The 12067-nt window shown below is 47.6% G+C and overlaps 1 protein-coding gene across 2 annotated transcripts in view; it reads right to left on the reverse strand.

Moving 5' to 3' along the window:
• LOC119963031 (synergin gamma-like) overlaps positions 1 to 12067 on the reverse strand; it is a 60795-nt gene that overhangs the window by 15889 nt on the left and 32839 nt on the right. For both annotated transcript variants that reach the window (XM_038791515.1, XM_038791504.1), the window contains exon 4: positions 510 to 670. In XM_038791515.1, the coding sequence (XP_038647443.1) occupies positions 510 to 670 (161 nt within the window). The remainder of the gene's footprint in view (positions 1 to 509; positions 671 to 12067) is intronic.

The following is a 12067-nucleotide window of genomic DNA, read 5'->3' on the forward strand; positions in this document are numbered from 1 at the left end:
AATCAGCAAAAAACCTTCTGTAAACTTGTAATTATTTGTATTTTAGAAATGTTGGCTTGCAATGTCTATTTTATACTGTGGAGATGCCGGCGTTGGACTGGGTTGGGCACACTAAGTAGTCTTACAACACCAGGTTAAAGTCTAACAGGTTTATTTGGAATCACTAGCTTTCGGAGCGTAGCTCCTTCATCAGGTTTTTTGTTGTTACAACTTGATTCACTCCTCTTTTAGTAATTGAGCATCTTCATTTTGGAAGATTGTTCATTCTAAATGTGGAGAATTCACAATATATCAGGGCAAATGCAAACTCCAAACTACGAATGATTTAAAAATGCTTTCGAATGAGACCATCTTCCTATTTGACAGGTTGAAATAAAGTGCTCTCGCCAAATTGATGAAAAAAATGCAATAAATATTTCTATTAAAATAACAAAGTGGTGTCGTTTGAACACCTAAACCATCTTATAGTTATGTTGCCCACAGTAATTTCTAACCTTTAATCCACTTACCAGCATCCGTAACATCGAAGGGCTAAATGAGAGGAAAGCCTGCAGATTGTTCCAGATTATCTCGATGTCCCTCAGACTATGCTGCAGTGTTTCATTGCTAATACTTAGAGTTTTCATTCCACCTTCCACTCTCTTTGCCACCCTGTACACCTCAGTAACACCTGGGAATTGCAAAATAAAAACAATTGGAGTATGATAATTTGCTGGGTGGGGAAGCATCCGCTTAATATCGCATGGGCCGGTCCGTGATCAAAACTTACCGTTCCTCTTCGTGATCTATTAAGTTATTATTTTGTTTGTTTGCCACAGGGGTATCTGAGTTTCACAACCAGTCTAGAGAAAATGATGCAATTTGTTTTGTTACACAATATCCCAGAACAGATTATCTGCCATGGGTATCTAAAGGCTGCGAAGCTATTCAATTCAAATCAACAACAAATGATGATAGAGAACAAACAAAGAACAGGACAACACAGTCCTTCACCCTGGCCCAGATTTGGTTGAAGGATGTTTTTTGCGGCTTCATAAGCATTCACATGAATGACTTCGCCTGAGATTTTTGCCTTTTTCACGGAGGGTTCAGTTTCTGGTTTCCTGTCACTCAGCCAACTTCATTTCCCTGCTGCTACTGTCCCTTTTATTCCAAGACCTCTAACTCCGCTCACAAATCAGCCTGTGGCATTTTATCAAATGTCTTTTGGAAGTCCATATGGAAGTCCACATCAACAGCTTTACCCTAATCAACCATCTCTGTTACCTGATCAAAACACTCCAGCAAATTAGTTAAACACAATTTGCCCTTAAATCCATACAGGCTCGCCTTAATTAACCCATATTTGCCCAAGTAACCATTAATTCTGTCCCAAAACATCATTTCTAAAAAGGTTTCTCACCACACAGATTAAACTGACTGGCCTATAGATGTTGGCATTTACAACTTTTTTTTGAAGAGAGTAACATTTGCAATTCTCCAGTGGTCAGGCACCACCCCCAGAGTGTGGATATATTAGAAAATTATGGCCACAGACTCCGCACTTTCCACTCTCACTTCCATCTGGATACTTGGATGCATCTCATCCGGTCCTCATCAACTTTAAGAACAGATAACCTAGCCAATGCCTTCTCCTTATCAATTATTTTTCTATTCATTCATGGGACAAGGGTGTCGCTGGCTGGGCCAGCATTTGTTACCCACCCCTAATTGCCTGTGAACTGAGAGCCCTGCTAGATCATTTCATAGAATTTACAGTGCAGAAGGAGGCCATTCGTCCCATCGAGTCTGCACCGGCTCTTGGAAAGAACACCCTACCCAAGGTCAACACCTCCACCCTATCCCCATAACCCAGTAACCCCACCCAACACTAAGGGCAATTTAGCATGGCCAATCCACCTAACCTGCACATCTTTGGACTGTGGGAGGAAACCGGAGCACCCGGAGGAAACCCACGCACACACGGGGAGGATGTGCAGACTCCGCACAGACAGTGACCCAAGCCGGAATTGAACCTGGGACCCTGGAGCTGTGAAGCAATTGCGCTACCCACAATGCTACCGTGCTGCCCGAGGGCATTCAGAGGGCATTTAAGAGTCCACTTCAGTGCTGTGGATCTGGAGTCACATGTAGGCCAGACCAGGTAAGAATAGCAGATTTCCTGCCCTAAAGGACATTAGTAAACCCCCCCATGGCAGATGTTGAAATTTGAATTCAATGAATTTCTGGAATTAAAAGTTTAATGATGTCCAACCATTGTTGATTGTGGTTAAAAACTTATCTGGTCCACTAATGTCCTTTAGGAGAGGAGGTTTGTCATCTTTACCTGGTCTAGACCCACATCAATGTGGTAGACACTAAAATGCTCTCTGGAATGGTTGACGAAGCCACTCAGTTCGACGGCAATTAGGGATGGGCAACAAACGCTGACCCAGCCAGCGACACCAACTTCCCATGAATGAATTACTTTTAATAACTGAATATTTTTAAGGCAGAGATAGATTCTAGTTGGGCAAGGACATCAAAGGTTATCAGGAATAGATGGGAATGTAGAACTCAAAGGTAACCATGATCCTATTGAATGGCGGAGCAGGGTCGAGAAGCCGAATTGTCTATTCCTGCTCCTATTATCCACCTGACTTCTATCATGAGCACATTTTTCTTATTCTCCTTAATTTCTATCTCTTTTATCTTCCAGGGAACCCTGGATTTGTTTGCCTTACTATTCCCTGACATGGAATAGTAGGGCATACCTTGACCATACTTGAACTCCTCTTTAAAGGCAGCCGTAAAGCTGTGACAAAGGGTCATCCAGAGTCAAAACATTAGTTCCGTTCTCTCTCCGCAGAGGCTGTTAGACCTGCTGAGATTGTCCAGCATTTTCTATTTTAATACATTTAGCCTACCTCATTCCCAAGAACTAGATCCATCAATGCTTCCCATCTTATTGGTATGGAAACTTACTGCTATAAAAAATGCTCCTGAACAGATTTTTAGCCACTCTTGATTTCCTCTAACCTTTTACACTGCTACTATCTCAGTCTAGATTTGGATAAATTAAATCCCCATTATAACTGTACGGAGTCTGCGCGTTCTCCCCGTGTCTGCGTGGGTTTCCTCTGGGTGTTCCAGGTTAGTGTAGCCATCTGGGATGGCCACTTCCACATTACAAAATGGATGTTTGCAAAGACTATAGGGAACTATGGACAATGCTAAGAAAGCAGGCAGGCACAGAGCCTGTATGCGTATTGGAACCACAGCCCCCAGACGAGACTGAAACTATAAGGCAATTAGCATATTGATGGCCCATCTCCGGGAACAAAGGAAAGACACTCAAGTAACCGATACTGTAGCAGACAGCCCAGGGCCAGAAAGACACAAACAAAGCAAGGCCAACGGCCACCTAGGACACGCCCAGCCATCAGGGCACCCACCCCTTTATTGGTCAAGATCAATACAAGTGATCAAGATACGGCCCAATTAATTGGGGCCAAGTTCAAGGCCCGCCCAAAAGTGCGCAAAGCCCCTTCAGGTATAAGACGAAGCCCCCAAGAGAGAATCTCTCTCTTGGACTTGGCTCTCGAAGCGGAGAGACCCATCCACCAGCTGCACCAGAAGCAAGCAAGTCCACTCGCTACCAGACGGACGACCTTAGCTGTTCTCCTGTCACCTCTCCGAACCCAACAGCCTCAGATCCGAACAACGGCCATTGTTCCTCTGACTGAATGGGCACCCGAAGTTAAGTATAGGTGTTACCGTTAGAGATAGTTTAGTTTGTTGTTAATATGTTCATTGAGGAGGGGCGAAGGTTCATGATTGTTGTCATTATTGTTATTGTTGGTATTTTAGTATGGTTTGATGTTGTTGTATAAATTCAAATTTTTTCAATAAAAATTATTTTTTTAAAAAAGAGATAGTTTAGTTTGTGGTACTTTGTGCATGAGTAGATGAAAAAAAATGAAATGAAAATCGCTTATTGTCACGAGTAGGCTTCAATGAAGTTACTGTGAAAAGCCCCTAGTCGCCACATTCCGGCGCCTGTCCGGGGAGGCTGGTACGGGAATCGAACTGTGCTGCTGGCCTGCTTGATCTGCTTTAAAAGCCAGCGATTTAGCCAAGTGAGCTAAACCAGCCCCTCACCAAATATTACTGTGGGTGTAAATAAATAGTATTGACTTTGAACTAACTAACTGGTGTATTGGTTCTTTGATCAGTATTCGGGTTTGAACCTTGTGGCGGTATCGAAAGATACCTGGCGACTCTAGAGCAAACATAATTAGGATCAAGGAAGGCGACCATATTGACCGCTGTATTCATGACCAGATAAATATAGCACCAGGTTCCCTCCCACAGTCCAAAGATGTGCAGGTTAGGTGGATTGGCCATGCTAAATTGCCCTTAGTGTCCAAAAGGTTAGATGGGGTAACTGGGTTAAGGGGGATAGGGTGGAGGTGGAGATGTGGGCTTAAGTGGGGTGTTCTTTCCAAGGGCCGGTGCAGCCTCAATGGGCCAAATAGCCTCCTTCTGCACTGTAAATTCTATAATTCTATTGATTCTCTTCGCACAGTGGGCTAAACAGCTGGCTTGTAATGCAGACCCAGACCAGCAGCGCAGGTTCAATTCCCGTACTGGCCTCCCTGCTGATATCCCCCCTCCCCGGTGTTCATATCCCCCTCTTCCCCTATCCGCAGAGAACAATAGATTTTTGAGAGGTGTTACCAAGTAGTAAATCAAACACTGTGATTTTGTTTGGATATAGACCTGATTGATAGCCAAGTTTAGAGGACTACACATTTAAATTTTGATTGACCTTTTTAATTTTCCAGCTCAGTTGATCTGAGAAATCTGTCTGAAGCCATTGGAGAGATGGTGATAAGCCCAGGAGATTCCCTGGATGGTCAGCAGTTAACCATGTCCAGTATTCAGGGGCATTGTGCCAGGGGCAGGTGCCTCTTGTGACTTACAAGGAGGGATAGTTAACAACGGAACTGATGTAATGAGCTATATGTCATTGCTGCGGTTCACTCACCCAAAGGATTTTTAACAAATTTGTTTGGCAGCTTGTAGCCTAAAGTCAAATGCTAGTGAAGTGTTTCCTTCTATCACCTTCCAAAATCAATAAAGCCACCTTGAGGGTTAAGTGCTAAAATGAACAAACTGTGATTTTTTTGTTCAATCCCTGGGTTTGATACAATGATCACGTTACTGGGCAGGAAAAGGCTTACCATGGTTAATTCCTCTGGGGGTAACAGAAGCAGCATTAATTACTAAAGAAAATAACTGCAGTAAAACCCCAAACATTTTAAGCCTTCACTTGCTTCCTTGGATCAAAGTACATTTTGAGCACAAATGTTTTCACCCGTATTGTATGGGGAGGGGGATGTAAACTTAACTGCAATGCATGTTATCTCACACCAACCTTTTCCTGATAACCTTATCCCTTTGCCTTGCTATGCTGCACTTCATGGCTGCCCTCTGAGACTACACTCTGGTGGTCATTCTTCATATGAAAACCTAGACAGTAAATTACGGGTCTGTGGAGATTTCTCAGCCAAGCCCGAGGAGGTTCACTGCCAACTTTGGGACATATGCTTCTGGTTAGCAAACAGTAGCATAATGCCTGGCCGAGTTTCTCCTCCCTACTTCAGCAGCCCTGAGGCTATTTGTTCTCCGTCTCCAACAATGGGATCATTTAATACAATATTGACTGGGAGTCAAATCTGAGCCACAGAACTCACTGGTTTGATCAGCTCTGCAGTCAAGGAGCTCAACATGGTCAGAGAAAAAGGCAGACATAAACTTGGACAAGAGCCTCTGTAATACCTCTGTTGCCCAACACGAACAGGATAATTAAGCACCGCAATAGGAAGTCGAAACGCACCACTTGATTTGCGTTGTGATTTCTTTCGGACCAAAAATATGATTAAAAAAAAAAATCTGGAGTATCCAATTATTTTTTTCCAATCAAGGGGTAATTCAGCATGGCCAATTCAACTACCCTGCACATCTTTGGGTTGCAGGGGTGAAACCCATGCAGACACGGGGAGAATGTGCAAACTCCACACAAACAGTAATCCAAGGCCGGAATCAAACACAGGTCCTCAGCGCCGTGAGGCAGCAGTGCTAACCACTGCACCACCATGCCGCCCTATATGATTCTTTTTCAATTTTTTTTTACTGGCTGGGCCAGCATTTATTGCCTATTCCTAATTTCCTTTGAACTGAGTGGCTTCCTAGGCAAATTTAAGAGTGACGTAAAGTGCTGTGGATCTGGAGTCATATGTAGGCCATACCAGGGAAGGATGGTCGATTTCTTTCCTTAAAGGAACCAGATGGGTTTTCACAACAATCGACAATAGTTTCATGGTCATCATTAGACTTCCAGATTTTTACTACATCTAAGTTTCACCATCTGGGACTTCTGGTGACGGCATGTCGGTCGGTGGAACTCGAACGTTTGGTGGCTCCTGCTCGAGGCTCTGGTTTTTGGACTTTAATGCCCGGTTCTGGGGAGTTTTTGAATGAGCTGGTGTGGGAATGTATAAGGAAGGTGGAAGATGTCAAAGGCCCAGAAGAAGGGCACTGGTAAGAAGCGGGCAAGAGAAAGTCTGCCGTCGAGTGAGCGGGTGAGTTCGGCAGGAATAAAGATGGCGGAGGTATTTGAAAATATCAAGATTGGACGGTGGAACAGGTGAGAATGTGGGTGGCCTTCGAACAGGTGAAGGCGGCGCTGTATAGCAACAGCGTGAGGTTTGATGTCGTCTACTTGGTGAAGCTGAGGACAACCTATAATTCGAGAGATTTGTACTTCGATATGGTGGAGGTGGCGGAGGCGTTCGTGAAGGCTGAAGGACTGGGACTGAAATGAGAGATTGGACCGAGATTGGTACTTGGGCTGAGGGGTGGAAACTGTGCTTAGCCTTTATCTCGCTTTTTGGTTGAACGGGGGAGGGTAGTTTACCTTTGTTTAGAGTTGGTGACAAGTATATTTGGCTTGGGAGTTATGGAGGTATTCTGGGGCACAGTATTGCATTGGTTTTGTTCGTTTTTCTGTGACAGGGTTTTGGGGGAGGGCATTGGGAGGAGGGGGTGTCTGGGCAGGGCTTGCACTAGTAATCGAAGGTTGGCTAGTGAACGAGAGTGTGGTGGGGGTACTGGATGAATAGGTTTCGATGGGCCTGGGAGGTGTGAAAGGTGAGGGAGGGTTTCGATACTAGGAGAGGTGTTTGCAAGAGGAAATGGGCGGGAGGCAGGAGTTCAACGTTAACAAAGGAATGGGCGGGTCAGGCCTGAAGGGCAGGTCCAGGGGCTATCTGATGGCAGATAGGAGGGGCGGGGGGAGTGCGAGACCCCCGGTCAGAATAGTGATGTGGAACCTGAGGGGGTTAGGGGGACCGGTGAAGAAATCAAGAGTTTTCACACATTGGAAGAGTGATGCTGCAGGAGACCAAACTGAGGTTGAAGGATCAGGTGAGGCTTAGGAAGGGTTGGGTGAGTCAGGTGTTTCACTTGGGATTTGATAGCAGGGCTCAGGGGTAGCAATATTGGTGGGCAAGAGGGTGAGGTTTCTGATGGAGAAAGTGGTGGCGGATCAGGGGGCCAGGTATGTGATAGTCACAGGGGCACGAGAGGGGAAGTTGTTGACGTTGATGGCACTTGTGAGTGAACATGGCCCCAACTGGGATGATGTGAAGAGGGTGCTGGATGCCATCCCGGATCTGGATACCCATGAGCTGATTCATAGGGGGGGGGGATTGAAACATGGTGTTGGAACCGAAGGTAGACAGGTCCCAGCCGCGCTTGCTGGCCCAGTCGGGGAGGGGGTGGCGCGACAAATGTGTTGGCAGGGCTCATGATGGAGATGGGAGCGTAGGCCTGTGGATGTTCTTACACCCGAGGGAACGGGAAGATTCATTTTTCTCCCTGATACACAAAGTGTACTCGAGGATAGACATTTCCATGATGGTGAGGGTACTATTGGGCTGGGGGTAGGAGGTCGAAGTACTCGGCAATCCTGATTTTGGATCATAATCCACATTGGATGGATGCGGTTTTGGAGAAGGGATGTGGGGTTGTTAGTGGACCAGAGGTTTTGTGATAAGGGGGGGAAGGTGATCGAGGAGTATGTGGGATTTAATTGCACGGGAGAGATTGACAGTTGATGATTTTGGAGGCTCTGAAGGCAGTAGTGAGGGGGAGGTGATCTTGTTCAAGGCTAAAGTGGATAACGAGGAGAGGGAGGAACTCCAAAAACTGATAGAGGAGATTTTGGGGGTGGATGGGAGGTATGCGGGGGACCCAGAGCCGGGACTCCTGGCAAAGAGGAAGGAGTTGCAGGCGAGGTTCGACCAATTGTCCATGGGGAAAATGGTGCGCCAGTTGAGAAGGGCGAGGGGGGCGGTCTACAAGCATGGGGTGAAGGCAGGAATATGCTGGCCGGTCAGCTCCAGCGGGAGGCAGCGGAGAGGGAGATAGTCAGGGTATGGAATAGGACAGGGAAGCTGGTGGTGGCCCTGGAGCAAATTAATAAAGTATTTGAGGTGTTCTGTAGGGACCTGTATAGGTCGGAGCCACCAGAGGAGGAGCGAGGGATGAGGGTGCTCCTGGATAGGTTGGAGTATCCGAGGCTGGGAGAGGAGGGAGAGAAGGGTTGGTGGGGCCAGTGGGTGAGCAGGAGATGAAGGACACGATTGAGAGGATGCAGGCAGGGAAAGCGGAAGGCCCGATGGGTTCCCAGTTGAATTTTATAAGAAATTTAAGTACTCGCTGGTGCCGTTGATGGTGGGAATGTCTTGCCACAAACAATGGAGTAGGCTTCCATATCATTGCTACTAAAGAAGGACAAGGAACCGGTGGAATGTGGGTCGTATAGGCACATATCTCTGCTGAATGTAGATGCCAAGATACTGGCAAAGGTGTTGCCGTCAAGGTTGGAAGGGTGTCTCCCGAAGGTGATTGGGGAGGGTCAGACGGGGTTTGTGAAGGGAAGGTAGCTGTTCTCGAATATGAGGTTGTTGAATGTGATCCTGTCTCCGGCGGAGGGAAAGGAGATGGAGGTGGTGGTGGCACTGGACGCAGAGAAGGCATTTGATCGAGTAGAGTGGGGTTATTGATGCCGGTACTGGAGAGATTTGGAATTGGGCCCCTTGGCGGCAACCCACTTCAGTTATTTAGGGGTGCAAGTGGCCGGGGATTGGGCACGGCTTCGGAAGTTTAACTTCACTAGCTTGGTGTGGAGGGAGAAGGCCGATCTGTCGAGCTGGGACAATCTCCCTCTGTCGTTGGCGGGCCGGGTGCAGGCAGTTAAAATGACCGCTTCGCTGCATTCCTGTTTTTGTTCTAAATGTCTGCCGGTCTTTTTATCTCAGTCCTTCTTCCGGGGGTGGACAGGCTGATCTCCTTGTTCATTTGTGGGGGAAGGTGGCCAGAGTGGTATTTCATAGAACATAGAACAGTACAGCACAGAACAGGCCCTTCGGCCCTCAATGTTGTGCCGAGCCATGATCACCCTACTCAAACCCACGTATCCACCCTATACCCGTAACCCAACAACCCCCCCTTAACCTTACTTTTATTAGGACACTACGGGCAATTTATCACGGCCAATCCACCTAACCCGCACATCTTTGGACTGTGGGAGGAAACCGGAGCACCCGGAGGAAACCCACGCACACAGGGGGAGGACGTGCAGACTCCACACAGACAGTGACCCAGCCGGGAATCGAACCTGGGACCCTGGAGCTGTGAAGCATTTATGCTAACCACCATGCTACCCTGCTGCCCCTGCGGGTAGGCGGCGGGAGGCGGGAGGCGGGGGGGGGGGGGGGGGGGGGGGTTTAAGCCTCCCAAACTTGCTGCACTATTATTGGGAGGCGAATGTGGAGATGGTGCAAGGCTGGAGCAAGGGCTCTGTGGGTAAAGATGGAGTAGGGCTCTTCTACGAGGTTGCAAGCGCTGGCAATGGCGACACTCCTGATAGCCTCAGGAAAGTATCCGGTGAGTCTGGTGGTGATGGCCACATTGAAGATTTGGAGGCAGTTTAGGCAGCACTTTAAGCTGGGGGCTGGGTCGGAGGGGTGCCAATCAGGGGAATCATGGGTTCAAGCCAGGGAGGATGGATGCGAGGTTGAGGATGGGACGAGAGGGGAATTAAGGAAATGAAGGATTAGTTCCTTGGGGGCCGATTTGCAAGCCTGGAGGAGCTGGGTGAGACGTATTGGTTGGCACAGGGAGAAGGGTTTAGGTACATGCAGGTACGGAACATTGCAATAAAGGTTTCCCGACCTTCCCAATAGGGCTGGCCTCCTCATTGCTGGAGGCGATGCTGTTAGCAGGGGGTTGGAGAAGGGAGTTGATTTGGCAATCTACGGGAGGATCCTGGAGGAGTATAGGGTGTCCATGGAAGGGATAAAGACAAAGTGGGAGGAGGAGCTGGGGGGGGGGGGGGGGGGAGAAGGGTGCTGGAAGAGAGGCCGTAGTGTGAGGTGCTGCGGAGGATGAATGCCTCGACTTTGTGTGTGAGGTTGGGCTGATACAGCTGAAGATAGAGTACAGGACTCACCTCAAAAATCAAGGATGAGCCGGCTGTTTGAGGGGGTGTGGGATGTCTGTGAGCGGTGTGGGAGGGGACCCGCAAACCATGTTCATATGTTTTGGTCCTGCCCAAAGCTGGAAAGGTTTTGGAGGACCATATTCAGCTCAATCGCAGGGGTCTTACATGTGGACATGGAGCCCATCCCCACAAGCCATATTCGGGTGTTGGACTGGCCCAAATTGCAGGTGGATGCCGGCTGGGGGAGGGGGGGGGGGGTGTCTTAGCCTTCGCCTCGTTGAATGGTCCAAGGCGGGTCTTGTTGGGGTGGAGGTCAGCTTCTCCACCCTGAGCCTCGGTGTGGCGGGGGGACCTCCTGGAGTTCTCGACCCTGGATAAGGTGAAGTTCGAGCCGAGGGGGGTGAAAGAGGGGGTTCTACAATTATTGGGGCCCGTTCATCATGCACTTTCGTGAGTTGGTTACCGATGATTGTTGAGGGGTGGGGTGCGGGGGGAGATCTGTGTTTAGTTGGGATTGTTTTTGTATTGTTGGGGTTGTTTTTGTGGTGAAAATGGTGAAAATTTGTTGAATAAAGTACTTTAAAAAAATGTCACCATCTATCGTGGTGTGACTCAGGTGCCCAGGGCATTACTAGCCCGGTGACAATACCACTATACCATCCTTGTATCAGCTCCACTGTACCGGGTTCAAATCAGCGCTTACCCCAACAGGGGCAACTAACAGGCACTCATGTTGGACTTCTGATTATTATTGTCCCCGACTATCTGAAAGTCAGCTTAAATTTACAAACCTTAGTTCATTAATACTTTATGAGCGCAGATGCTGAAGTTTTACATTTACCAATTCCACTGAGCTCTACATGTCTATAAACACTATTCCCTGCAAAGTCAATTTTTCAAAACAATTCTTGCCCTCCTAGTTTGAAGCCGCCTTCTTTTCTTTGGGGCCTTTACCCTCTCGTATCAAATTACTGCCCCATTTCTGGACAAGGCAAGGTGGCTAGATGACATGCTCCAGGCCTCAACAGCACTCAGCTAGCCACCAGGAAGTGCTCAACAATCGCCTGAGGGCTCTTCAACGCACCAAGGCAGAGGAGGTGGTCGTGGGTGAGATGATAATCTAAATACAAACGTTGTTCAGAGCGAGAGAAAAAAGAGACGTTTCGGAAATATTCTAGAAATGTTCTGAAAATAGAATCAGAACAGCACAAAAAGAGTGACCTTGCAAAACTGGGTCTGTGCTTCCATTGACCACCAACTTTCCATTCATACTAATGAGATTCTTTTGCTTCATTTCTCATTGTCCACTGTACGCTGCTACTCCTACCACCTCGATGCTGCATTGAATACTGGTGTTGATGCAGTCTCCATGACAACCTGGGTTTGTTTATATAAAAGGCGGCAATGGAACTTGTTTTTTGTTTCAAAGAATTGCTCAATGGAAAACAGGGTAGGAGAGTTAGTCATGGATCTGAAGAAACTAAACAGAATCTGAGTCCACTGAACTACAGCCAA

This window comes from Scyliorhinus canicula, chromosome 1 (genome assembly GCF_902713615.1).
Source record: "Scyliorhinus canicula chromosome 1, sScyCan1.1, whole genome shotgun sequence".
Classification (NCBI taxonomy): domain Eukaryota; kingdom Metazoa; phylum Chordata; class Chondrichthyes; order Carcharhiniformes; family Scyliorhinidae; genus Scyliorhinus; species Scyliorhinus canicula.